The sequence below is a fragment of the Antedon bifida genome, chromosome 4 (genome assembly GCF_963402885.1).
Source record: "Antedon bifida chromosome 4, ecAntBifi1.1, whole genome shotgun sequence".
Taxonomy (NCBI): Eukaryota; Metazoa; Echinodermata; class Crinoidea; order Comatulida; family Antedonidae; genus Antedon; species Antedon bifida.
This window is the reverse complement of record NC_136229.1, coordinates 32,472,681-32,499,011: the sequence shown is the minus strand read 5'-3', so window position 1 is coordinate 32,499,011 and position 26,331 is coordinate 32,472,681. Positions and strand designations below refer to the sequence as shown.

Below are 26,331 nucleotides of genomic sequence, written 5' to 3'. Positions count from 1 at the left end.
CAAAAATACAAGGTCAGTAATTTGACACCGCTTTCATGCATGTGTTGTTGTTTTCGTTGACAATTCCACAGAAAATGGCATTTCTGAATAATTCTTTGATAGAACAGGTGGAGCAAGTTTACCTTGTTTGCCCAGACGTTTCAAAAGATGACATTAGACGTGACCTGTCTGTTACGTCTAATGTTGAAGAGACAATCAACAGGATATTTGATGGGAATGTAAGTTTAGTTTTACTTTACTAACTTTTATGCTGGCTTGGCTAGGCCTACTACGTATACTAGAGAGTAGCTTAGCTACACAACACGTGACAGTACTAGCCCAGGCCGTAGTAGGTAGTAGTAGTAGGCCTGCTCTGGGCTGAGGCCTAGTACTAAACTTGTTTCAGAAAGGATAGTATTATAATGATAGGTATTGAGTTTATACTCATATTTTCAGTCAGTTTTTTTATTGAATATTATTATTATAAATACCACATGCTTAATTAAAATTCATGTCATCTGATTGGTTGATAGTTGGTGTATTGATAATAATACTGTCACTTGTGTGTGTAGTAGTTCAACTCAAAGGTACTACTTAGTCATTTGTTTTAGTGTCACACAGTGCTCCCGGCCAAAACGAAAGTGTTGGCATGTATGCTGTTGCAATTGCTACAAATACCATTGTACATTGAGGGTAATAATAGTACACATTGTTTAGTACTGACGTACTGGGTTCTTTTTTTTTTATTAGTTTCTGAATGGGTTCATAGAGGAATTGCAGGAGGAAAACAATACAAGAAATATTGACAATAATTATGAAATAAATTTAAGCGATGATGATGATTTGAAAGATCTTCCTGATATTAAAATTCATTCATTAAACTCAACTGAAACCAGAACATTAAAAAGACAACTTTCTGACAGAGAAACCAGTTCAGTAAAGTTTGCAAGAACTCATGCTGAATTCTCAAAAGTAGAGAATATAGATGTCGGTCCAACACAGCTGAATTGTGGGAAAACCCCAGACAGAGGGGAAATCCCAGACAGACAGACTGTCACAGTTGAGTCACTTTCAGATAACGTAGAATTTAACAAACAAAACAATATATTAGCAAACATTGACTTAACAAGCCATCCATCGGAAATGAGTGCAGTTTATAATTCAGACCATAGAGGGAGCCCTATATCTCTTTCAAGTAGTGATGATGAATCCAATAATACAATTGAACTTTTGAATAGGATAAGAGGTCAAAGGGCAAAGGTTACGGATAATAATAATCGAGCAAATGCATTTGATATTGCATCCATTTCCTATAAAAAACCATCCCAACATAATTACGAAGACTATCAGTCGTCTGAACAATTTAGTTATAAAAGTGTAGACTCCATGAAGACCGTGTCCGATTCACAAGAAACGTTAGACAGTGTGTCCAGTGTGGTCTCATCTGTATCATCCTCATCGTCAAAATCACGGAAGAATCGGTCTGCAGAAGAAATTGCTGAACATAAGCAGGAAGCACTGGTAAGTGAGATCAGGTTTCCATTTTTAACAATTTATCAGAATCCATAATTTGATAATTATTTTGGAGACATGAGGTTGTTTTTGTTAAATTTAAGGAACGCAAAGCCCAGAAACAAAAAGAAAGGTTGGAAAAGAAAACAGAAAAGGCAAAAGAACTTGCAAAACGAAAGGTAAAATTCAAGATAATTCTGTCAAAATGTGTTATTAATGTCTTCCACCATTAACTCTCACCAATCTATTCTCTCTTTCATTCGCTCTTTTTGAATCCTTTTTTCCGTAGGCATTGCAAGAGCTTAAAAAATCCAGTCGTCCTGAAGAATGCATGAAGGTACAGTATTTGTATATATGCATTTCAATCGCTAAATCCACTCACAGAAAAAAAAACTCAGAAAAAGTTCTGCACCAGTAATATTAAATTAAGCAACACCTTAACCCTCATTATGAACCACAGGCTTATCCTCATCCTGGGGATAATGACATTTTAAACTTTACAAATGTATAATATCTTTATGAACATTAATGTAGTATGTCACAGCACTAGTGGATCCAGCTGTACTAGAGAGCAGTGGTGGTGGTGAAGTTCTGGCTAAGCTGCAAAGCTTGGAGTGTAAGACGGAACTAAGAGCACAACCAATGACAAACACAATCTCTTGGACAAGAGACAACATTGAGCATCAACTCGCAGATGATTTACAGGTACTGTACTGGTACATCTTCACACTATCCATAGGTTTTGCCACAAGAAGGCTATTCTGTCATGTTTTTGTAGTGATGCCATTTTATTACTTTTCTCTGTATACATTAATAATGGAACTGTGTCTTCTTAATAGGGGTGTCCCAAAAAGAGGGGTTCTACTGTACAAAACCCTTATTGAAACCTATTTAGGACCTAACAAAGTGTGCTATAAATAGGAGTTCTCCTTGTTTTGTTTCACTGCAAGGTTTCCTCTTTTAATAGGAATGTCCCCTGAATAGAGGTATTTCAAAGGAGGGATTCTGCTGTATACAGGCTGTTTATAACATACATTAATATTTCCCCTTAATAGGAGTGTGCCAAAAGGACTGTATTTAAATAACATCTTTCTTGCAGTTACAGAGCTTTACAACACAAACACAAGAAGACGTAATACTCATTGTTATACCAACCAGTGATTTTGTTGAAATGATTAGTAATTATCGCAAAGAAAAATCAATTGGTTGTCGTGACAGTGATGACCTTAGGTCATTTGCCCAAAAGGCAAAGAGAAAATATCCAGAAAAGACTGTTACTATGGTTACAATAGCTATGGAACGATATTTTAGGTAAGACTAATAATATATATCACTTTCAAAAACAAATACAGTACTATTAAACTGTAAATAAATTGTATGTAAGCTCAGGTTTTGGGGTAGGCTTGAAAGGACATACCTGTTGATATTTATTAAAATTTCTCTCTTTTTGGTATAAGACACCAAAAGACATTACAGAATCGTAATTTCCGAGCTGCATGTCTTGGTACGGATGCGTCAACAAAGCAAACAAAAACGAAGAAAATTAAGAAAGTTGAAGACATTACAGCTTGTGTAACCAGGCTGGAAGTAGAGGAGGTAAGGAAACCCAGTGCAATGTAGCATTTAATGGCAGTTGTCTTTCATTGAGATTGGTGGGGAAAGAGGAAATCATGATTTTAAATCCTTCATGTTTAGTTTGTTACATTGAACAATACTGTAAGGCTTCCTAAGTGGCAAATAGCTCACTGTTACCCTACCTACTGTAAATCTTTGATAAACTTTTTTTTTTTTATTGAATCTACAGCAGGCAATCATATACTTACATTTCATTTTGATTTTCAGGCCTTAGTTGACCTGCAGCTGCAAGAGGGTTGCATTCTAAAAATGATAGAAACCACAACAGAGCTTGGTGATATGGTTGCTATGTACACAAAAGCTGTTGCTGAAACTCCTTTCAAGTATTGAAAATAATATTAAAATTATAATTCAGATTTTCTGCTGAAAATCAGATAATAAAAGTTATTGATATGAATATTGTACTTGTGTCTCAAATTTCTGTAAAAAAATTTAAATGAATATTAACATACCTATTAATATTTCTCTTATTATACATACTAATCATGGATTTCGCTTCTTATTTCTCTTCTTCATAGGCGAGAACGGGACAAAGCAACATTTTCTTTTCACGTTGATACCGAATGGGCCGGTGGTGTCAAGATTGGCAAAGACGGAAAAGGCTTGTTACGATTGTGGCGGCAGCAGATACAACAATTTCGTAATGTCAGCCCGGAGATTGCGCAAGCAGTCGTAGCAGAGTATCCATCTCCACAGCTGTTATTGCAGGTTAGACGTCGTCATCTTTGTTTTGACTCCATCCAGTCTTTCAGTCCACCACTCCTGTAGACCCATACGTTATTTCAAAGCACCTATTATAGAAAGAATATATAATCATATGCTAGGCCACATTATGCATTCAGAAATAAATAAGTAAAATAAATTGATGTTTATTCAATAAACACTTACCATGAATCAAATAGCATACATGGCAGACCTACGAAGGATGCCACCTGGCCCAGGTCCTGCTGGATAAATAATACAGATAAGAAATTAGAACATTTTAGTTTTTACAAATTTTGACCTGCCAATGGATATACTTAAATTTAAGACATGACTCAACTGACAAGAATGATAGATGGTTTACATACAATTTCTTTACTTGTTTTCAGGCTTATAGTCAATGTGACAGCCCACAAGAAGCAGAGAAGTTACTGGAAGATATCATGGTAATTATACAATTCCCGCCACATTAGTCATCAATCATTTGCAGACATTACGTTGTTATTGCATTAGTACCATGCCTAGTATTCTCAGGCAAGATACTGTACTTTAATATTATTGCCTCATCCTCATAACAATTTTCAACATTAGTTCATTCTTGACTTTCTCATGTAACATGTCAGTTTTATTGTTATAGGTAAGGCGTGGCACTGGTGTGTTATCTAGGAGTAGGCGTGTCGGGAAGGAGTTATCACGTCGTATCTACATACAGATGACAAGCAGGGATAATAATCAAATTTTACACTGACAATTTATCAGTGCATACAAAATCTAAAATTTAAAAAATCTTATTGTTAATTAAAGAAAATAAATATTGCATTTGCAACCACATATTGATGTAAGTCTCTTGTTTTTTACACCGGTATTATGTAAGTCTATTTTTGTGGTGCTACAGCTGGTTTAAATGTACTCTTATTGCTGTAATTGCCACTAACTAGTTTTTTTTAAACTAGTAATTGCCACTAACTAGCTTTTTAAACTAGTAATTGCCACTAACAAGCGAGTGAGTAGCCGAGCGGTTAAGACAGTTTAACCGTAATTATGTAGCCATAACATCGGCAAGGGTTCGATGCTCACTCGCTCCATGGTTCTGTCTTCATGGATAAGGACTATAAACCGTAGGTCTTGTGTACACATCTACCTCATGTGCACTTTAAAAAACCTAGTACAGTAAATCATTTGAGATGAGTAGGGGGACTGGACCGTTTCAGAGGTGTTTACCACCTGTTGGTCCAGATCTTTAGTTGTATACTACCATCTCTACACCATTCAAAAAGCCCTAAATTTCCAAAACATAACTGTTGAAATATATTAGCCATATAGGAGATAAAGACATAATGATAAAAAGAACAGAATAATCAACAGGCTACATGGATTTTAAATGTATTTTATTACACAATAAATGTAACCATCTTGTGGTTGACATGTGTCAATGAAAATAAAGTGTTTTTATACATTAATATCTCGAAGATAAAACCTTATAATTTACCATAGAACTAAAGTCCAATTCAAACCAAATACATTGGAATAATTGGAAAAAATAACATTTCTTTTTAAATGTATATACTGAAATCATTGATTGTCTATTTTCTATTTATAGGTTAAGAGCATTAAACATGTTTAAACATGTCCTTTTTGAATCCTTTTTTCCGTAGGCATTGCAAGAGCTTAAAAAATCCAGTCGTCCTGAAGAATGCATGAAGGTACAGTATTTGTATATATGCATTTCAATCGCTAAATCCACTCACAGAAAAAAAAACTCAGAAAAAGTTCTGCACCAGTAATATTAAATTAAGCAACACCTTAACCCTCATTATGAACCACAGGCTTATCCTCATCCTGGGGATAATGACATTTTAAACTTTACAAATGTATAATATCTTTATGAACATTAATGTAGTATGTCACAGCACTAGTGGATCCAGCTGTACTAGAGAGCAGTGGTGGTGGTGAAGTTCTGGCTAAGCTGCAAAGCTTGGAGTGTAAGACGGAACTAAGAGCACAACCAATGACAAACACAATCTCTTGGACAAGAGACAACATTGAGCATCAACTCGCAGATGATTTACAGGTACTGTACTGGTACATCTTCACACTATCCATAGGTTTTGCCACAAGAAGGCTATTCTGTCATGTTTTTGTAGTGATGCCATTTTATTACTTTTCTCTGTATACATTAATAATGGAACTGTGTCTTCTTAATAGGGGTGTCCCAAAAAGAGGGGTTCTACTGTACAAAACCCTTATTGAAACCTATTTAGGACCTAACAAAGTGTGCTATAAATAGGAGTTCTCCTTGTTTTGTTTCACTGCAAGGTTTCCTCTTTTAATAGGAATGTCCCCTGAATAGAGGTATTTCAAAGGAGGGATTCTGCTGTATACAGGCTGTTTATAACATACATTAATATTTCCCCTTAATAGGAGTGTGCCAAAAGGACTGTATTTAAATAACATCTTTCTTGCAGTTACAGAGCTTTACAACACAAACACAAGAAGACGTAATACTCATTGTTATACCAACCAGTGATTTTGTTGAAATGATTAGTAATTATCGCAAAGAAAAATCAATTGGTTGTCGTGACAGTGATGACCTTAGGTCATTTGCCCAAAAGGCAAAGAGAAAATATCCAGAAAAGACTGTTACTATGGTTACAATAGCTATGGAACGATATTTTAGGTAAGACTAATAATATATATCACTTTCAAAAACAAATACAGTACTATTAAACTGTAAATAAATTGTATGTAAGCTCAGGTTTTGGGGTAGGCTTGAAAGGACATACCTGTTGATATTTATTAAAATTTCTCTCTTTTTGGTATAAGACACCAAAAGACATTACAGAATCGTAATTTCCGAGCTGCATGTCTTGGTACGGATGCGTCAACAAAGCAAACAAAAACGAAGAAAATTAAGAAAGTTGAAGACATTACAGCTTGTGTAACCAGGCTGGAAGTAGAGGAGGTAAGGAAACCCAGTGCAATGTAGCATTTAATGGCAGTTGTCTTTCATTGAGATTGGTGGGGAAAGAGGAAATCATGATTTTAAATCCTTCATGTTTAGTTTGTTACATTGAACAATACTGTAAGGCTTCCTAAGTGGCAAATAGCTCACTGTTACCCTACCTACTGTAAATCTTTGATAAACTTTTTTTTTTTTATTGAATCTACAGCAGGCAATCATATACTTACATTTCATTTTGATTTTCAGGCCTTAGTTGACCTGCAGCTGCAAGAGGGTTGCATTCTAAAAATGATAGAAACCACAACAGAGCTTGGTGATATGGTTGCTATGTACACAAAAGCTGTTGCTGAAACTCCTTTCAAGTATTGAAAATAATATTAAAATTATAATTCAGATTTTCTGCTGAAAATCAGATAATAAAAGTTATTGATATGAATATTGTACTTGTGTCTCAAATTTCTGTAAAAAAATTTAAATGAATATTAACATACCTATTAATATTTCTCTTATTATACATACTAATCATGGATTTCGCTTCTTATTTCTCTTCTTCATAGGCGAGAACGGGACAAAGCAACATTTTCTTTTCACGTTGATACCGAATGGGCCGGTGGTGTCAAGATTGGCAAAGACGGAAAAGGCTTGTTACGATTGTGGCGGCAGCAGATACAACAATTTCGTAATGTCAGCCCGGAGATTGCGCAAGCAGTCGTAGCAGAGTATCCATCTCCACAGCTGTTATTGCAGGTTAGACGTCGTCATCTTTGTTTTGACTCCATCCAGTCTTTCAGTCCACCACTCCTGTAGACCCATACGTTATTTCAAAGCACCTATTATAGAAAGAATATATAATCATATGCTAGGCCACATTATGCATTCAGAAATAAATAAGTAAAATAAATTGATGTTTATTCAATAAACACTTACCATGAATCAAATAGCATACATGGCAGACCTACGAAGGATGCCACCTGGCCCAGGTCCTGCTGGATAAATAATACAGATAAGAAATTAGAACATTTTAGTTTTTACAAATTTTGACCTGCCAATGGATATACTTAAATTTAAGACATGACTCAACTGACAAGAATGATAGATGGTTTACATACAATTTCTTTACTTGTTTTCAGGCTTATAGTCAATGTGACAGCCCACAAGAAGCAGAGAAGTTACTGGAAGATATCATGGTAATTATACAATTCCCGCCACATTAGTCATCAATCATTTGCAGACATTACGTTGTTATTGCATTAGTACCATGCCTAGTATTCTCAGGCAAGATACTGTACTTTAATATTATTGCCTCATCCTCATAACAATTTTCAACATTAGTTCATTCTTGACTTTCTCATGTAACATGTCAGTTTTATTGTTATAGGTAAGGCGTGGCACTGGTGTGTTATCTAGGAGTAGGCGTGTCGGGAAGGAGTTATCACGTCGTATCTACATACAGATGACAAGCAGGGATAATAATCAAATTTTACACTGACAATTTATCAGTGCATACAAAATCTAAAATTTAAAAAATCTTATTGTTAATTAAAGAAAATAAATATTGCATTTGCAACCACATATTGATGTAAGTCTCTTGTTTTTTACACCGGTATTATGTAAGTCTATTTTTGTGGTGCTACAGCTGGTTTAAATGTACTCTTATTGCTGTAATTGCCACTAACTAGTTTTTTTTAAACTAGTAATTGCCACTAACTAGCTTTTTAAACTAGTAATTGCCACTAACAAGCGAGTGAGTAGCCGAGCGGTTAAGACAGTTTAACCGTAATTATGTAGCCATAACATCGGCAAGGGTTCGATGCTCACTCGCTCCATGGTTCTGTCTTCATGGATAAGGACTATAAACCGTAGGTCTTGTGTACACATCTACCTCATGTGCACTTTAAAAAACCTAGTACAGTAAATCATTTGAGATGAGTAGGGGGACTGGACCGTTTCAGAGGTGTTTACCACCTGTTGGTCCAGATCTTTAGTTGTATACTACCATCTCTACACCATTCAAAAAGCCCTAAATTTCCAAAACATAACTGTTGAAATATATTAGCCATATAGGAGATAAAGACATAATGATAAAAAGAACAGAATAATCAACAGGCTACATGGATTTTAAATGTATTTTATTACACAATAAATGTAACCATCTTGTGGTTGACATGTGTCAATGAAAATAAAGTGTTTTTATACATTAATATCTCGAAGATAAAACCTTATAATTTACCATAGAACTAAAGTCCAATTCAAACCAAATACATTGGAATAATTGGAAAAAATAACATTTCTTTTTAAATGTATATACTGAAATCATTGATTGTCTATTTTCTATTTATAGGTTAAGAGCATTAAACATGTTTAAAAACTTAAATTTTTTACAAACTAAAATATGCACTGTCTAATTTGATTGTACACACTTACCTTTGAACTGAGGATCTGATATCAATAGGGAATGGATATCATTTTACAATTTTTAGGGTAAAACACAAGATGTTTCCGTTAAAACATTTCTCATCTATTAAATAATTGCACTAATGTTTTTTTTCATCATTAAAATAACATTGTAATAGTTTTACCAATACCAACAATGATTGACGATGAAATTATTGAAAATTGACAGCAGGAAAGGACAGATATATTATGTAAGGTTCCCATTTGGACACAACATCTGACAACCAATGGCATACTTGCATTGAGGGTGTGTCCTTGTGTGGTGTCCTAGAGGGAAGATAAGAGCCAAGCAAGGAAGGCCACAACTGTTTACAATGGCAGTGAAACCTCTCAGTTATGGCCACTCCTTAAATCAATTTGAGTACAAAGATTTTCCTGATTACAAAAAATATAGAATTCACAGATTTTAAATAACATTTTGACTTTTTAAAATTTCTATTAGCTCTGCTGATTGTATAACATTCTTACAAAATATTTAGCTGATCATATTAACTGGATAATAACTTCATATTTACAGGTTAGTTGAATAAATAATTAAATCATAATATAATTGTACATAGTTTTTTAAAAGTTAACAAATCAGCAGAAAGCTAAAATCGTAACAAATTAATGTCTAATAAAATATTCCTCACTCACTCACTGTACAGCCTTACCTCTTCCACTCAGCAGTTACGATGCAGGCCTGTCTACACTTTTCAACCACCCTGCCCCCCCCCCCCTCCCATCAACTTTGGTATAGCCCTACCTCTCCCATCTTTCTCATCCAATTTCTCATTTTAGCGTTTGTAACACAAACTTCCAAACCTTAACTTTGTGGTATTTCTTAAACCTCTTCACTTTTTTCGCCATCTTCAGTCGAATATAATTTCCCTTTAATTGTCAATAATGTTTGAGTACCTTTATTATAGCATGGTATATTTGATGTTGGATCTACCTGGCTCCCTAGCAACCAGCTCAGACGATCGTTCAAGTAATTTTTAAGGCCTGGCGGGAAAGGCAGCGCAGTAAGAACGTTCTTCTCCACTGGTATGTTTTTACGTAGAACTGTGCAGCACATAAACTGTAAACTTGAGGGGTACGAGACAGCTCGTACTAAGCGCATACTTGAGCGAGCGGCGGTCGAACAAACCATTGGGTACCATGACTTTCCAACCAATCCATTTTTTGCCGTTCCTTAAAAATAAATGGAATTCAAAAACATTGATAGAGCAGTTTATTATGGGAAATTTTTCAATTTTCGAATTACAATATGAACTTTCATCATCTTATAGTGAATATGTGTATTTAAATTGAGGCTTCTGGTTATTTTTGTAAAAACTAGAAAACTTGTAGAACAAAACTTTAAAGTTCAGATCTAAATATCAGAGTTACATGTATTTTTACATAAACTTAGGGTGCCCTTTTATAAATAACTCACCCAAGCGTTGGCCATTTTTATAGAAACTTAGGGTGCCCTTCCACATGTCAAGATGTACACCAATCACATCTGTCTGGCCAAACTTTCCACAAAACACATTTGTGGAACCTGCATAATGGAACGCTCCAGTGTAGGACAATCCGCAACTTTCACCGTTGTTATCATTACCCAGAAGGCTACAGAACGTCTGGCTATAATCATTGAAGTTAATTTCTTTTGTACCAATGCCAACCATCTACAAAATACGATAACTGATTATAATTTTTGAAACACACCATCCAAGCTTTTTTTTAATCGACACTTAAATATTGTTTTTTAAATCCAATCTTTGTTGTTTACTACTTGTTTTAGGGATTGTGGTGCACTGTTGTGATTCAAATCCTGGACTGTTTGTGCCAATTAAATAAATGAAAAACAAACAAATTTTATATTTTCCTCACCATATCCGTTCCATAAACGGAAGATACCATTTTTATCTCCCAATAATGTTGCCCTTCTCCCATTTCCATTGTCCCCCGACAAGCGGCCGTTCCGCAACTATACTCCAGGTGAAAATTTACTTCCCGTTCATCTAATGTCACATGACTTGCCGTCGATTTAGACTCCCTATCCCAGACCCAATCAAAACCTAGATAAATATTCAAACTTTTTTATTTGCTGATAGTTTGTGAAGTCAATATGTTGGATAAAATTAAGTACACACATGTTTTGGAATGCTTAACTACACAAAACAATAATACCCAATTAGGTTAGTAATCTAATAATGCATAATTAGATCACTTACATGTTTGCATCAAAAGGTTTTGTCTAATGTCACTAATATATCTAAATGTTGTCTTGTTATCTGTAGATTTTTGCTTGTATATTGAATATTTTATGTCTTCTGACAGTCCTGTTACTGGTGATGTATAGTCACTGTAGGGTGATGATGAAATAAAATAAAAAAGAACATCAGCAGCCTGTTGTTCCACAGTATATCTTTCTCTTCATTGACTATGTCTGTCTCTTATTATTGTTGGGAAGGTGGACAGTGCAATATTTGTTAGGCTTGTCATCCTTCCAACCAAATTTAAATATTTCTGCAGGAACTTTTTAAGGTTTTAGTAATTCCATGCTTGTTTTGCTTGACCATTCATTAAAGATGTATTGTCCCTTGAAACACAAAAAAATGAAGGTCAAAATATTCTAAATTTAAATTGGCCATATCAAAGTAATATTAAAGTTATTCACTTTAAGTCGAAAATTCAAGCCAAAAGCAACAAGTTTACGTAATTAACAGGTAAATTAGTTTGTACATTTCGTCTGGAAAATCGTCGCGAGCGAAAGTAAACAAAGATTTCAAACCATGAGTACGCATTATGCATATGCTAATTAAGATTGTTTACAACTCGTCACGGTTGAGAAGGTATTTTCACACAGATCGTGAGGAAGTTTTATGATTATGCATACAGAGTAGCCAAACAAGCACGTTTCATTATCGGATATGTTTTGATCGAAAACTTTGACTGGAAGTCAAAGTTATTTTTTTAACAAAAAAACGTCTGTATTTCAGTTAAATGATTTTTTTTTGGACAAATTTTTGGTGATAGTTAATAACTATTATGATACTTCAAAATGACCCACCTTTTTTCGAAATCTGTTATTTTTTTTTTTTTTTGAATTAGTCAAAGGGACAATACATCTTTAACCAATTTGCTTTGACCATGGAAATTCTTATATAATTGGAACTCTGCCAGGTGACCTTATAATTAGAGGTCAATAGGCAAAATGACCTTCACCTAAGTAAGTTACTTTCTATTGTTTATTTACCATACCAGCTATTATTATTATTATTATTCAAAGTTTAATCATTTACCATTATCAATAATATTAACGTAATAATAGACAAGAAGAATATATTATGGAGCTTCAATATTTATAATACTAATAACCACTCTCTAGCCTACCAACTGTTTTATTATGTAAATTATACTATTTAATTAGTATTACTATTTATTACTTATTAGACCTACCTACTTTATAGAGAGGCTAAATCGTAATGATCTGTGTAGTATCCGTGTAGTACCTAGCTAAAAAATATGCCTAAATAAAGTACAGTAGCTAGTCATCAAGAATCATATTAATATAGGGTAGGCCACATAGCCCCTAGTTTTCTTACTGAAAAATCCATAAAAAAGGGGAAAAAAATATATTTGTTCTTACTTCTTTTTGCTTCATCTTCTACCGCTGCAAGATCAGAAGTTGTCGCTTCATTTTCTTCTGGATTATGTAAAGTTTTGGCTGTAAAATAACAACGTAAACTCCTTCTACTCATCTCCCCCTCATTTTCATCACTGTCCGAGTTACTATCCCTGCCAGGGCTAGGCCTATGACAGCCTTCGAGTCGTCGTCGTTCCATCCTCCCTCTTCTTGCGGTGCTGGTGGCCGCTGAACATTCCAAATCATCATCTTCCTCCTTGTGGCCTGGCCCTGAGTTTCTCTGTTGTCCGTCTCGATTTCTGGAAAACGAGACTTCTGTTTGAGACTCGACCTTTTGGCATTTCGTGGTATCTCTATCAGTCTTTTTGTCAGCCATTACGGTGAGTTCCTCTTCAAAATTCAGACATATTTATTGAACTTTCATTCACAAAAATCAACAAACGCATTTCATAATTCTTCATCCATAAGTGCGCCCTCTATAAAAATATATTCACACAATAATGCTGTTTGAGAATTCATCCAAAGAAATTTGAATTACGTTATTAATTTTTCTTTACTTATTAAAATTTCATGCCCATTCATATAGTCAGTAATATTTGGTATCCTCATCCTCTCTCCTTTCTAACCTCTTTTTCTCCGCGACCAAATCTGTACGCGTTTTCCATAGCAATTTTCTTTAAAACATGCATGCCGCAGAATGAGTAGTAGACATGTAACACTGCAGTGCTGCAGTAATATATTTATTGGTACATAGTAACGTTCACCGAAATTGAACATTGCCTTTCAGTTTGTGTTATAAAATAAAAATGATAAAAAATATAAGTACAATACAAGTAAAAGAAAATAATGGGTAAAATTTTTAAAAAATCCAAAATAGATTGTATGCATTATAGCGTAACAAATAACTATTGATGGAATGATATTTTGTAAGATATAGGATTGTTATTATTGTGGTATTGTTCTTAATTTGACACCAGCTCTCTGTTCACTGACGTACAATTAAGTACCATCTTAAATCTGTTTACAATCTCTATGGAAACACAATTGAGGGCGCTACGTTTAAGTCAATTTCTTACATCCAAAGACCCAACTGTGTGAACTCAACATTTATTTTTACTTTATAGCGTCCAATTATTTATTAACTTCTAACCAATCCACAATGGCTAAATCTATCGTCGATGCCCGCGATGTTGGCGTCGGTTCTTGTTCGGCTAGCTCCGTAGGATTACCGACAGTATCGCTACCCCAGATAGCCCACCATCCCGACTCCTGGACCAGGGTTAACACCAACAATATGCATTTAAGATCGCTACACCAGATCGATCAATTTCAGGTAAGGATAGGCTTAACTATTGCAAACTTACAAGGTGATATTCCTTGTTATACTGAGACCGAACCACCGAAAGCCGAAATTATGCAGTAACAATTAGACAAAACAGTATTTCAACCAAATGCATGGCATGTTGAATGGCTTGTATTAAGTTTTGGATATTTTTATTTTTTTGTAAATGTTTTCCATGAATTATGAAAACCGTTTCAATCGCGGTATTTACACATTATGTTTACCGACTCGATTTAACAAGCTCGATTTTAATTTGTATTAAAATATGTTTACCCTTTTTCCTAGGCGTGGCAAAGCGATGTACAAAGCCAGATATCATGTATTTCTGAAAAACTGGTAAATACAATTATTATCGTATTTTATTTTTCAAAAACATATCAGTAGTCTTCATTGGTTCTTCTCTCATCACTAAGATATGATCAAAGACGTAAAAAACCCACGTAAGAAGTTTGACCAATCACAAGCGATGAATCATCCTCTGAATTGTGATTGGTTAAATTTACTTGCACGCAGTGGTTTTTTCATCAATAGAAGTGATCACATTCAATACTGTACAGCCAAACGAACGGGTTTTTGTGAAGGAAAAAATGTATTGGAATAACGCGTCCGTACGCGAGACATTCGGGCAGGACGAGTAGGGCATATACTCTACTTTAAAAAAAAATAAAAGTAGGCCTACTGTAATTAAACATGTATTATTATTTTGTAGAGATCATCACTGGAAGAAAATCCGCATCCTAATATTAACATTTCCACATACGGTCCTGAAGAAGTCAGCTTTGAAGATAAAAGAAAACAATACAATCGCAAGACAACGCCCCAAATACAGAATGTCATAGCATTCGGCAATGGACGAACGTAAAGAATGCCATAGCATTCGGCAATGGACGAACGTAAAGAATGCCATAGCATTCGGCAATGGACGAACGTAAAGAATGCCATAGCATTCGGCAATGGACGAACGTAACAGAATGTTGTTGATAAAGCTGCAGAGGTATCGAGAAGAGGGGGGGGGGGGGGGAGGGGTGTCAGAGTGCAGTGGGAAAGGAATTAACATAAATTGCGCACATAGGCAAAAATGACTAAAAAGATGGAACCAAAAGAGATCATGTTTTAGCAATATAAACCTCGAGGTTGTTCATTTTAAAAATTATTTTTAATTTTCACATAATAATTTGAACATTAAAGATGTATTGTCCCCCAAAAACATGAAAAAATTAAGATTAATAAAATCAGATTTTGAATAAGCAATTTCACAGTTTTAATAAAGTTATTCACTTCTGTAGAAAAAAAATCATCAAAAATAATTATTTCACTTATAAAAAGACAAAAGAAATGGTTAATTTCAACCAAAAACCATTTTTTTTCGGTGGAAAGTTTTTTTTTTAAATCAAGTTTTTGGTAAAAGTGAATAACTATTATGTGATATTAAAATGGCATATTAAAAAAAAATATTTTTTTAGGGGAACAATAATTATATCTTTAACAAGTCGAGGAAAGTAAATAAATATAAATTGAAATATTGAAGTATGGAAGTCCCTGATTATAATATTTCATAAATATTAATATTAAAACAAAATACGTTAAAATATACAATGCTGCTTATGATTTGGTAGGTAATTGTATGTTCTTGTCCAGATTTTTTTGTTGAAAAAATAAGCACAATACCATAAAAAACAACAAAATATGCCGGTTAGAAAATAAAAAAGACAGGCTACAGACAAGAGACGTATATGTCATGCTATTTTAAAAGAGATAAACAGGTCGCTACGAGCCGTTATACATGAATTATTAATAATTGACATTAGATAACTAAAATGTTAATTCTGCCGTCCGTTGAAGTTGTATTTAATATATTATAATATTCTTGCCTGATTACACATAAGCACACATTCAGCAGCATTAATTACCAATTAAAAATATATTTTTAAATGTTAGTGTTCGTATTCCAGCAAATAAAATATAACTATTTGAAACAATCTGGTGCTTGCTTATTACTCATAGAGACTGCTAACACCTTTCGTAGTCAATAATTTTTCAAAATCTTCTCTGGCCTTATCAACCGACTGTCCTCTAAGATTTGACACTAATGACACTTTTCCTTTCGTTAGCTCCGGGAAAGCCGGACTGACGACATTCGCTTTTGTAACTTGATCATCGTCTGTTCCAGAATTTGTTTCCGATATCTGTTGTCGGGTTTTTGCTCGTTGAACGCTCTTTTCACCAACTTTCTTCCGAAGGTCTGTATAGGTTGACCGTTTCTGACCATCTGTAAAGGAAAAATGTTCATCAGTCAACTGTTAAGGAAAGCCGATCGCAATGCACACCATCCCACGGTTTACTGAAGATATAAAAAGCACGCGTACTAAAACTGATGTCACCCAGGTCCGTACGCGAGGAGATAAAAAAACACGCACGCATACTAAGACTGATGATACCAAGGTCCGTACGCGCGCGGGGAGACTCACAAATTGATGGTGTATGGGTATAAATATGAATGTGAATAATAATTGCATAATTAATAAATTAATGTATTTTACGAGTAAAAAATATACTATTTGCCAAACATTTAACTGGCTGGCTTTTTAGGCATATATGAATTTAATTGTCGAGGATTTTAAATAAGCAACAGAAAATAAATAAAAACTTACGAATATCTTTTTTTGAGTCAGTTTTCTTGTTTTTTCTATTCGCTTGTACAACTCGTTGAATACTTTCCTCTGAAAATACCAATGCTCTATCACCGGCCGCCGGGTTGCCATTACAGCATTCTGCATTACACATTTCTCTGTCATCTTCCACTATTCCATGCGGGGCAGCCGTTTCTTTAGTATTTTTATGTAAAATATCGTAGCCGGGTCGGAATGAGTCGGTGAGTTGATGATGTAAATAATCGTATAACTTACGAAGTTCTTTATATTGCAATTTGTTATTCAGTGTTTGATCATCATTATGGTCAAGATTATTGATAGAAGGCGACTTAAAAAGTTCGTTTCTGTCTCCGGTCGCCGGTTCAGGAGACGGATACTGTATCGACTTGTAAGAACTGTGCATCTTACTAATAGCGGACCCATCTATTGTCTGACTTTCGTCGTCAAAAGTAACGTAAGAGACAGAATCATCGGAACCATACGACGAGTCGTACTCATCGTCGTCGTCTGAGGCACCAACCCGCCGTTGTCGAACAGCGTTTTGTTCTCTGTACGCTATCATACTGGATACTTTATTTGGGATGGTTGGTAAAAATGACTGCTGTTTCGTCGTCTGAACAATCTTTTTCGGACGCATTTCCGCCCAATCGTACGCACTACGAAATTCACGGTCGCGTACGGTTGTCGATGCGTTCCCTTGATGGATTAGAATACTAGCGCTAACATCATGTCCTCCACGCATAGCTTGCATTAATGGGGTCATTCCATTGAAATTTGGAATATCCACGCTCAGAGAGTATTTCAGTAAGGCATCCACCATCCTTTTCACAGTAGCAGCACTACCAGAAGATGCAGCGTGAAAAAGAGCTGTACAGCCGTTCATGTCCACCTGGTTCAAATCAAGGTCCACGTCTCTGTGAGCTAGAAGGTAACTTACAAGATGATCTTTACCATAGATACACGCCCATTGAAGCGCATTCCTCCCGACGACATCTGTCTGCGACACCTTAGCGCCATATTTCAGAAGCAGTTTTACAACTTTGATCTGGTTTCGGTTGTTGTCGATGAAGACTGCTCGTATCAGCGGACCTTGTATACAGTCGTCGACGACGGAGACACGAACGCCAGATTCGATGAGCAGACGAACTTGCCGAGGTCTACCCGCCGAAACTGCCTTAAGTATAGCGGAACTTGTACCGCTTTCTTCTAGCATGATTTCTTACAGAAGATGATTTGAAAAAATAGTTAATTTTCAGTAGACGATTAAAAAGAAGCTGTGAATAAGTTTCTGCTTCTGTTGGTCAAACAACACAGACTTCAGCCCTACTGTACTGTTGGTCAAGGCAAACTGTTTTGCGAATATACGTGTAACAATCGAGTTAAACTCTTGCAGACAAGATAACGTATCAACTAAACTTAGGGGCGGATGTGAACATTATCAATATCTCTACACGTCCTCCCTCCAAAGTTTCGTCATTACGTCACTTTAATTGACGGAGTGACGTCACATGGAACGATGATTGACGAAATGTCAAATTAATTATCACATAATGGTTATTAAATGTTATCTTCCGCTAGTCAATGTGGATTACAAGTGTATGTTACACAAACCACTTTCAATTTAATAAAGGTTGAACCATTCAATGATTAGGAGACTGACCTTTACCGGATAAGGTCTTTGTTCTCAGGAGGAAGAAAAGAGTTCTCTGTTTATGGCACGCCATTGTCGACATCATGCGTCCACAATGGAACATGTCCCCCGGTTTGTGGCGCACTGTGAATCCCTCACAGTCGGGTTCTCGTTAAAGTGTTCAATCAAATCAATTACTGAGATAAACTCATTAAATTTCTTACAGTAAAGATTTTATGATCAATTAAAAATCTATTTTTATTGATGATTTCTGTTCGGCTGTTCAGAATCGGATAGGCCGGCCTACTACTGCAGTACCTCCTATTTTGTAACGATTAAGTATAAATTGTTACTGTAATGTTACAGATTACAGATTACACAAAAGTGAATTCAGGAGAGAATTTAAGGCAGGGACAACATAAGTCGAAAATAATTATTATCAAAGATGTGTTGTTAATAAAATTAAAATTAATTAAAATAGGCCATGTTGTAGTTTTTATAAAGTTAATTTTAATGTTTTCACGTACAAAAAGACAAAATAAGCGGTTACAACACCCATTCGCTGACTATAATTACAGTTTTCAGGAAAACATAATTTTTCTTTCGATCTCGTTTTTGGTCAAAGTGAAAAAACCGTTTAAGTTGGTGGTGGGGGTGGGGGATACTGAGTGGGGGTGGGGTATATTTTTAACAATCATAATCGCATATTGGAGGATCTTTTTGATTGACAGTTGTCATACAAAATACACAATCAACAATCTTTCTACAAACAAATTGTCATATCAAAGTGTACACAATACTTTACAATGCTGAAGGAGATATGACGTCACGTCTGATTGTTATTATTCTGCACATAGTCAATAAATTGTACTGTGTATTATTTGCCTGTTAACAATAAAATGGAATTTTAAGGCACTTTTAAAACAGGTTCACGATAATATAGCACGAATGGAGAATGATGAACTGAGTTTTAATGACTTGCATCTAGTGTGGACAAGTGACGTGTGTTCTTCACACGGACTTCTGACCAAGTGTTTTTTGTATGTTTAAACATTGTATAGTGAATATTAAAAGTAAACAAGGAACATCCGCTATGAATTAATAAATAGGTCAATTTGGGGGGTGAGAGAACAAGGGAGAACAATACGCAGTACGGGCTGAAGAAACATGGTGGCCATACCATGTAGTATAACTAGTGTATTCTACTTATTTTGTAATGTCCAAAATAATTCACATAAGCCGCCTATTCGCGTAAGGATAAATATAATATAAGTTTTCACGCTGCTGCTTTAGCCCGCTACGTCCCAGGAGGATGACTCATTAATAAACCGGAAGTAAGCAGAAGTTATCTATCTACGGATGACAGAAATGCGAAAATGCATACTCGACTATAACAATTTATAGGTAACAGCTGATGGGCCCACAAAACGTCTGGGAAAAGAGTCTGAACGACAAATCCCAAAGCATTTCTGGTATTTATGCGTCCCATGATACTTCACACTTCACTTCACACGCTGATGAAGTGACCCCCAGACTTGACCTTAGCAAAAAAATAAACTAAGTGACTAATATTAAATACAGATTATACAAATACAATATATTTGTTCACATATAAAAAGAGAAAGGAAACGTTTAATTATAACTCAAAAACCATTGTCTGACAGACAATTTAAGTATTTTTTGCTTTAAATTACATTTTTTCAGGTAAAATAACTATTATGTGACAATAAAATGACACATTCAAAAACAAATTTGAAATAAAAAATATTTTTCAGAGGGACAATATATCTTTAAAACTGTTACGTCAATAAGTGAGCAGCGTTTTTTGTAAGAAATATTTCTTGTTTAAATTATATCCAAACATCATGTTAAATTGTTGGTTCATTCGTTAAAATACATGGCTTACAATTCCAATAACTTGGATTTAATTTCATAGGTTCTTGCTTTATTCCGTTAGAGGAAATTGCATTTGAAGGTATTTATTATAATGGTTAATTACCACCCATGAATATCAATAAAACATATAATAAATTACGCCCTCTACAACTATAAAAAGGGAAAATCCCTTTAGGAGTACTTCACTTTTACAAAGGTAATATTGCTTTACAATTTAAACAATGAATTTCCTGTTTTTAAACATAAAAATTAATGTCCAACAATTAGACAATATGTAATAATTTAAATGTTTTGATTCACTTTAATGTTGCATCTTAACATACAATTAGAATCTGAAACATAAATAAAAAAATCTTCACACCTATTTACATAATGGAATGGTCCAGCATTGAAGAAGCTACTAAAGAATACAACTATTTCCTTGTTTCACTTGTTCGTCTTGCTGGTAGAATAGAACTGTTTGTAGGCCTATTGTAGAATAGAAATGGCGACCAAGGAGCAGATTCTGATTTACTTGTCTGTTATTTTAAAGCTGGCTTTGAGTCAGAGCGACGACCCAACAAATCCTCACAGAGATCCGTCAAAATGTGAAGGTAAGAAGAAAAGATTGGAAATAATAATTAATAGGCTAGGCCCAAACTAATCCAAGCAGCAGTACTCTTCATACACAGTACCACGCCTGGTAGTACAGTACTATTTAGCCTCTCATCTGACTTTTTTGTTGATTATGGATCAGTACTATGTGCCCTGGCCAGAAGCAATTATTCATACCTACAATGCATCTAGTTAATTCAGGCCAATTACAACTCCCTGGTTAATTGAACTAGGCCTACTACACCAGGCATACCACCAGGAGGATGCAGAGTGCAGATGCTAATTAATATACAAGGATTTGATCTAGAGATATATATTGTATACACAGGTAGCTAAATAATTAAACAACATAAAGTGGCCTCATTCTTTATTTTAATCTGGTTACAGTACTAAAAGATAATTTGGTTTCCAGATTTAATGATGAATAATAAATAATGTAATGTTTTAGTTTGATATTCTGTTTTTTAGATTTCCAATAATTGTTGAAAAACTCATTTTCTGTTTTGCAGTTTGTAAATATGTTGTTGACGAATTAGAGGGTAGCTTATTTGACACCTCAAAAACTCATGAGGTATTAAGAATAGGACACATGTTTGATAAAGAAGCTAAAGAAATAAAGTACAGGCATTCGTAAGTACATTAATTATTATTACTATTAGTGATGCTTCTATATATAGATTAATTAATTTAGTTTCAGCAATTTACTCTATAACCAAACTCTGGAGTCACCTTTCACATGAAATACATGTGATAAATAAAACAGTAAATACAGAAATGTCTGGCTTTGAGGCATAGTACATTATTAAATTCATACAATAAGGAAATGAATAATGCATCCATTTTATATATGAATAATGCATTTAAATACACATACAACATTAACCAATGATTGTTGTCTCAGCAACAGTTAATATGAATAATGCATACATGTTAATGAGTACTATGAATAATGCATGAACCAAGTACAGAGAAATATAATCACAGATTTAAGCTCAATTTCACAACAAGGAAGAATTAGTTTAGATTCCTCCATAAACTATATAATACAATGATTATAGGAACTAGAACTATTCTAGAATATGACAAGATTTCTATCTTCTTGGGCACTGCCTACTTCCTCTTATTGATAACTGTATACTTTTTTATCATCAATTGACTTGTTATATATTTTACTGGAATTTATTATGTTTACCTCATTTTCTTGAAGGAAGAAATAAATGTTAAGTTGAATTGAATAATAGTAGCTTGTTTTTATTTTACAGTGAAACCAGACTGATAGATGTGCTGGAAGATGTTTAGATTCCTCCATAAACTATATAATACAATGATTGTAGGAGCAATAGGAACTAGAACTATTCTAGAATATGACAAATACTATGTCTACTGTAATTCGTAATAGTAGCTTGTTTTTATTTTACAGTGAAACCAGACTGATAGATGTGCTGGAAGATGTTTGTGAAAGAATATTGAAGTATAACATCCATGCTGAAAGAGAGGCAAGCCGAAGGTATTTAACAAATTCTGGTTTTGTGGTTAAGGTGCCCGATGTCTTTGTTAGTTCTAAGTTCAACAATTCTGATGTTCAATTTTTTTCAAAATCAAAAACAATTCAGGTTTGCAAAAGGAACGGCTGAAACAATGCAGACGCTGATGAACTTACGAGATAAAGGGGTCAAAGTTGAACTTGGAATACCAGATAACATGTGGGAAGTACCAGGTGCTCCCATATATAAAATGAAACAATACGTAAGTATCTCACGTTATCAGTTAAGTACGCACCACATGATAAGTTAATTATATTTACAGTCCGTGTAAGAAATTAGAAATTATCTAGATTTCTGTTACATGAATCAATAATGATGGTTATTGCCACACTCATGTTTTAATGTAATAAGAATGAACTGATGGAAGATGATCAAATCATATCCAGGGAGGTTTTATACCTTCATCATATTCATGACTTTTGTCATATTAATTATTAATAATAATAATACAGTCGAAGTTAACAAACATACATGGTATTATCTTCTAAGCCTGGAGGTTGAGGGCATTGATGCATGTCTTCATCACCTATATACGGTACATAACCTCATTTGGGTATAGTCACATGTCTTCTTATGATAGCCTAAATTTATTTAACAGTTGAAAGAGTGACAATAAAATAATACTTTGCTCATTTTTTTCTAGTGTGATTCACTAATTGAGGAGTATGAAGATGTGATAAATAACTGGTATTTTGCCGAACCAGATGAAAGGACTGACCTAACACACCTTCTGTGTGTAGATAACTACCTAGCTAAGGGTGACCAAGGTAATATAAAGCTTTGCTATACATGCACTAATGAGCACCCATGATAATGATTATTTGTATAGCGCCATTTCAACTATTATTTCTTATAGTGCTTTCAATAAAACATAAAGGCTCCTCTAAAAGATTAAACAACTTGAAGATGAAACTATACTTTATTCTAAAAGAGCTATAAAGCTCTGTCTATACTATCAAACTAGTTTGACAAAAATGTGTCCCAATGTGGTAGAGTGATATGTTCAAATATGGTAGTGACGTGACATCATCATGTCCATATATGGGCACATCACATTTTTTTGTCACATAAAGTTTGATGGTGTAAACAGAGCTTAAAATATTGAAACTTTTTTTTAGAGTGTTTAAAGGAAGTTTGGACCGGTAAAGAGCGAGTGGACTTTGATGGTGACCAAGAAGAAGACGAGAAACAAGATAAAAAACAAAAAACAAGCAAAAAACGTAAGAAAAACAACACGCAGGATGGTGAAAAGAAGAAAAAGGCAAAAAAAGGCGTTCATTTGAATTCAGAAAACATCCACTCAACAGTACACAGCAAAACAGAACTTTGAATATTGAATAATTTTAACACTTTTTTTTGTTTTTGAAATTCAACATTTTACTCAGCAAGCATTATTTAAAAGTTAGAGACAAGGGAGTTGATAGTGTTTAATAGTGTAATATGTAAATAGTTGAAATATTTCATTACATTAGAGTATACATTTCATAAAAGAATCCAACAATTTAAAAAATGTACATTTTTGGAACATTCCATTTTAATAGCTTTGCAACAACTTTTATATAAATTTTTACAGTACTTTCAGGTTTCAGAATTGCATGCAATTTTTATATTTAAAAAGATTATTTGTTATTATAAAATACATTTTAGTAATTAGAGTTATAGCTAAGCACAAAATAAATTTTGAAAGTTAATTTGTTGTTTTTTATGTTGTGTTAATTTGGAACTGTGTAACGATGAATAACCTGTTCTGTGATTTTACATTGATGTATTTGAAAGGCTTTCACACATTTTTAACAATTTCTTACATTTTGGTGTAAAAGATTATTGTATGTTTCAATAAGTGAATGTCTTAATAAGACATAGGCCATGATAAGAACTGTTACTTGGCTTGTGTTCTTAGATAATTCCACATTAGCAGTCATATTTTTCTTTCTTCTACAAGTTGATAGGAAATAATAATACAAAGCTTTAACACTCTTTCTGCTTTGGTATAAAAAATACATGACATAGGCTCTATCTGTGAACATTTAGACCTCTCTTCCCTGGCTCTATCAACTGTATGGCTCCAACAAGGATTTATATGGGTTTTTTTTATACAGAACACTATAAAAAAAAAGGAGTATACATACAATAATTACAACCTTAGTGTCCTGTCACAAGTTTAGTTTGGTACAATTTTTTTTAGAACTTTTGCAAGATTTGAAGTTGCCAACTGAAGTGGTGTTTTTTCTTCCTAGAATAAAACAATTATTTGATAATATTTAAAATCATATCACGATATAAACAACAAAATTAACTTCCTAAATTGACTGTGTTATTATCCCTTTGTTATTTATAAAATATTTACCTTATTTTGTGATGTCAAATCTGCACCATTCTTCACTAAATATGTAGCAACCTCAGTCCTGTCCTCTTCACAAGCTAAATGTCTAAAATACAAACAGACAAAAAGTTTACAGGTAATTTAAAGCAATGAGAAATACTGTGGCAAGGTATTTGGTCGCAAGAAACGGGAACAATCTCTGTTCAAGCCACTGGGTTGTCAAAGGCCTCTGTGAGAAAGTGATCAGGTTGAAACCTTACCAGCAATACTGGTGGCTACGGCCCAGGCAAACCAAAGAGCAGTACAATCAAGGTTATTATAAGTTGCATTCTAACTTACAAAGCTGTGTTACCGACAGAATCCTGAAGTCCAAGTTGGCAGTGATGGTCAACAAAAAGTTCTACAATTTTCAAATGACCTTTGGATGTGGCACGGTGGAGTGGTGTTGACCCCATGTGGTCACCCTGGTCTGGGTCTGCCCCATTCTCCAACAAAATCTTTGCAATCTGGAAAATATAGAGTATACAGTTAATTTTGTAATTATTGAAATGTTGATGTTAAAACCTAGAAGCAAGATGCTCCGGTTGCTTATGTGTGTAAATGCAGTACCTCAAACCAATCTTTGGAAGCTGCATAATGGAGCGGAATTTGACGTGTTTGGTTCGTCGCATTCACTTTGGCACCACTTTTTAGTAAAAGCTGTACAATCTCTATTCTGCCAGCAGAAGACGCTATATGTAGAGAAGACCAATCCGCCTAAGAGAAAAAAAGAAAAATTGAAATGTTCCGTAAGCTTAGATTTGATTACAGATGAGACATTAATACAGTACAACCTTAAACTGTGATGATGACGGTGACCCTACCTCGTCAGTAGCATTGACATCTGCTCCTTTATCTAAGAGATAAGACACTATGTGCAGATGACCGGCTGATGATGCCCAGTGAAGAGGAGTGCGTTGAACCTAAAAGATAATACACCAAAAAAGACAAGAAATATTTTAACACTTTGCAATGAACTTTAATTTAAAATCTAAAAACAAAATTATAACAGTCCACGACACTCTAATTTGGCTTTCAAATATAATATGATGTTCGCTTCCTTTTCTGTACCTATTTTTACCATCTGTATGCTGTGCCATCAAAATGAAAATACTACCAGTCAGTGACCACCTCCAAACAAACCAGCCAGCAGGAGCTGAGGCCTTCACACAAAAAACAGTTTTCCCCTCAAATTTTACCTGATCCACTTTTGATATCAAATTTGGTTCTGTCTCAATTTTAGTAGACAACAAATTAAGATCTCCGTCATACGCTAATGTGCATGATTCTAAGTTAGACATTTTTGTTAGTTTTATAATATAATTTCAAGAATACTCTTCAAAAATGCTTGTCACAGTGTAAAAATGTATGTGTGTAGTGTAGTCTGCTCTTGATCCACTGTAAACATATTTTTGCATAATCTGTTTATTCCTTTTAAAATAAGCTTATTAC

At 34.4% G+C, this 26,331-nt stretch overlaps 7 protein-coding genes across 7 annotated transcripts; 4 read left to right on the top strand and 3 right to left on the bottom strand.

Annotated features, from left to right (window-relative positions):
- The first annotated feature begins 55 nt into the window (after positions 1-55).
- Positions 56-4,659, top strand: LOC144840509 (uncharacterized). The gene is made up of 11 exons (XM_078696339.1): positions 56-218; positions 730-1,500; positions 1,596-1,670; positions 1,781-1,828; positions 2,026-2,196; positions 2,591-2,802; positions 2,949-3,087; positions 3,334-3,449; positions 3,645-3,834; positions 4,218-4,274; positions 4,466-4,659. The coding sequence occupies exons 1-11, from the start codon at positions 75-77 to the stop codon at positions 4,574-4,576; spliced, it is 2,034 nt and encodes a 677-aa protein (XP_078552465.1). The 5' UTR covers positions 56-74; the 3' UTR covers positions 4,577-4,659.
- Positions 4,660-5,254: 595 nt separating this feature from the next.
- Positions 5,255-8,362, top strand: LOC144840510 (structure-specific endonuclease subunit EME1-like). The gene is made up of 8 exons (XM_078696340.1): positions 5,255-5,531; positions 5,729-5,899; positions 6,294-6,505; positions 6,652-6,790; positions 7,037-7,152; positions 7,348-7,537; positions 7,921-7,977; positions 8,169-8,362. The coding sequence occupies exons 1-8, from the start codon at positions 5,526-5,528 to the stop codon at positions 8,277-8,279; spliced, it is 1,002 nt and encodes a 333-aa protein (XP_078552466.1). The 5' UTR covers positions 5,255-5,525; the 3' UTR covers positions 8,280-8,362.
- Positions 8,363-8,989: 627 nt separating this feature from the next.
- Positions 8,990-13,310, bottom strand: LOC144839580 (SPRY domain-containing SOCS box protein 3-like). The gene is made up of 4 exons (XM_078695010.1): positions 12,864-13,310; positions 11,102-11,289; positions 10,662-10,896; positions 8,990-10,417 (listed from the first exon to the last, which is right to left on the bottom strand). Exons 1-4 carry the CDS (start codon positions 13,234-13,236, stop codon positions 10,068-10,070), a joined length of 1,146 nt encoding a protein of 381 aa, XP_078551136.1. The 5' UTR covers positions 13,237-13,310; the 3' UTR covers positions 8,990-10,067.
- A 596-nt stretch (positions 13,311-13,906) lies between these two features.
- On the top strand, positions 13,907-15,190 carry LOC144841420 (uncharacterized). The gene is made up of 3 exons (XM_078697747.1): positions 13,907-14,193; positions 14,488-14,538; positions 14,912-15,190. Exons 1-3 carry the CDS (start codon positions 14,020-14,022, stop codon positions 15,062-15,064), a joined length of 378 nt encoding a protein of 125 aa, XP_078553873.1. The 5' UTR covers positions 13,907-14,019; the 3' UTR covers positions 15,065-15,190.
- A 748-nt stretch (positions 15,191-15,938) lies between these two features.
- Positions 15,939-18,068, bottom strand: LOC144840357 (uncharacterized). Its single transcript, XM_078696146.1, has 2 exons — positions 16,854-18,068; positions 15,939-16,471 (listed from the first exon to the last, which is right to left on the bottom strand). The coding sequence occupies exons 1-2, from the start codon at positions 18,064-18,066 to the stop codon at positions 16,197-16,199; spliced, it is 1,488 nt and encodes a 495-aa protein (XP_078552272.1). The 5' UTR covers positions 18,067-18,068; the 3' UTR covers positions 15,939-16,196.
- A 2,712-nt stretch (positions 18,069-20,780) lies between these two features.
- LOC144840317 (protein canopy 4-like) lies at positions 20,781-23,924 on the top strand. Its single transcript, XM_078696103.1, has 6 exons — positions 20,781-20,972; positions 21,483-21,603; positions 22,394-22,480; positions 22,587-22,719; positions 23,161-23,284; positions 23,636-23,924. Exons 1-6 carry the CDS (start codon positions 20,864-20,866, stop codon positions 23,845-23,847), a joined length of 786 nt encoding a protein of 261 aa, XP_078552229.1. The 5' UTR covers positions 20,781-20,863; the 3' UTR covers positions 23,848-23,924.
- A 69-nt stretch (positions 23,925-23,993) lies between these two features.
- LOC144840323 (uncharacterized) lies at positions 23,994-26,240 on the bottom strand. Its single transcript, XM_078696108.1, has 6 exons — positions 26,079-26,240; positions 25,704-25,802; positions 25,450-25,596; positions 25,180-25,346; positions 24,865-24,946; positions 23,994-24,750 (listed from the first exon to the last, which is right to left on the bottom strand). Exons 1-6 carry the CDS (start codon positions 26,178-26,180, stop codon positions 24,679-24,681), a joined length of 669 nt encoding a protein of 222 aa, XP_078552234.1. The 5' UTR covers positions 26,181-26,240; the 3' UTR covers positions 23,994-24,678.
- Between the last annotated feature and the right edge of the window lie 91 nt (positions 26,241-26,331).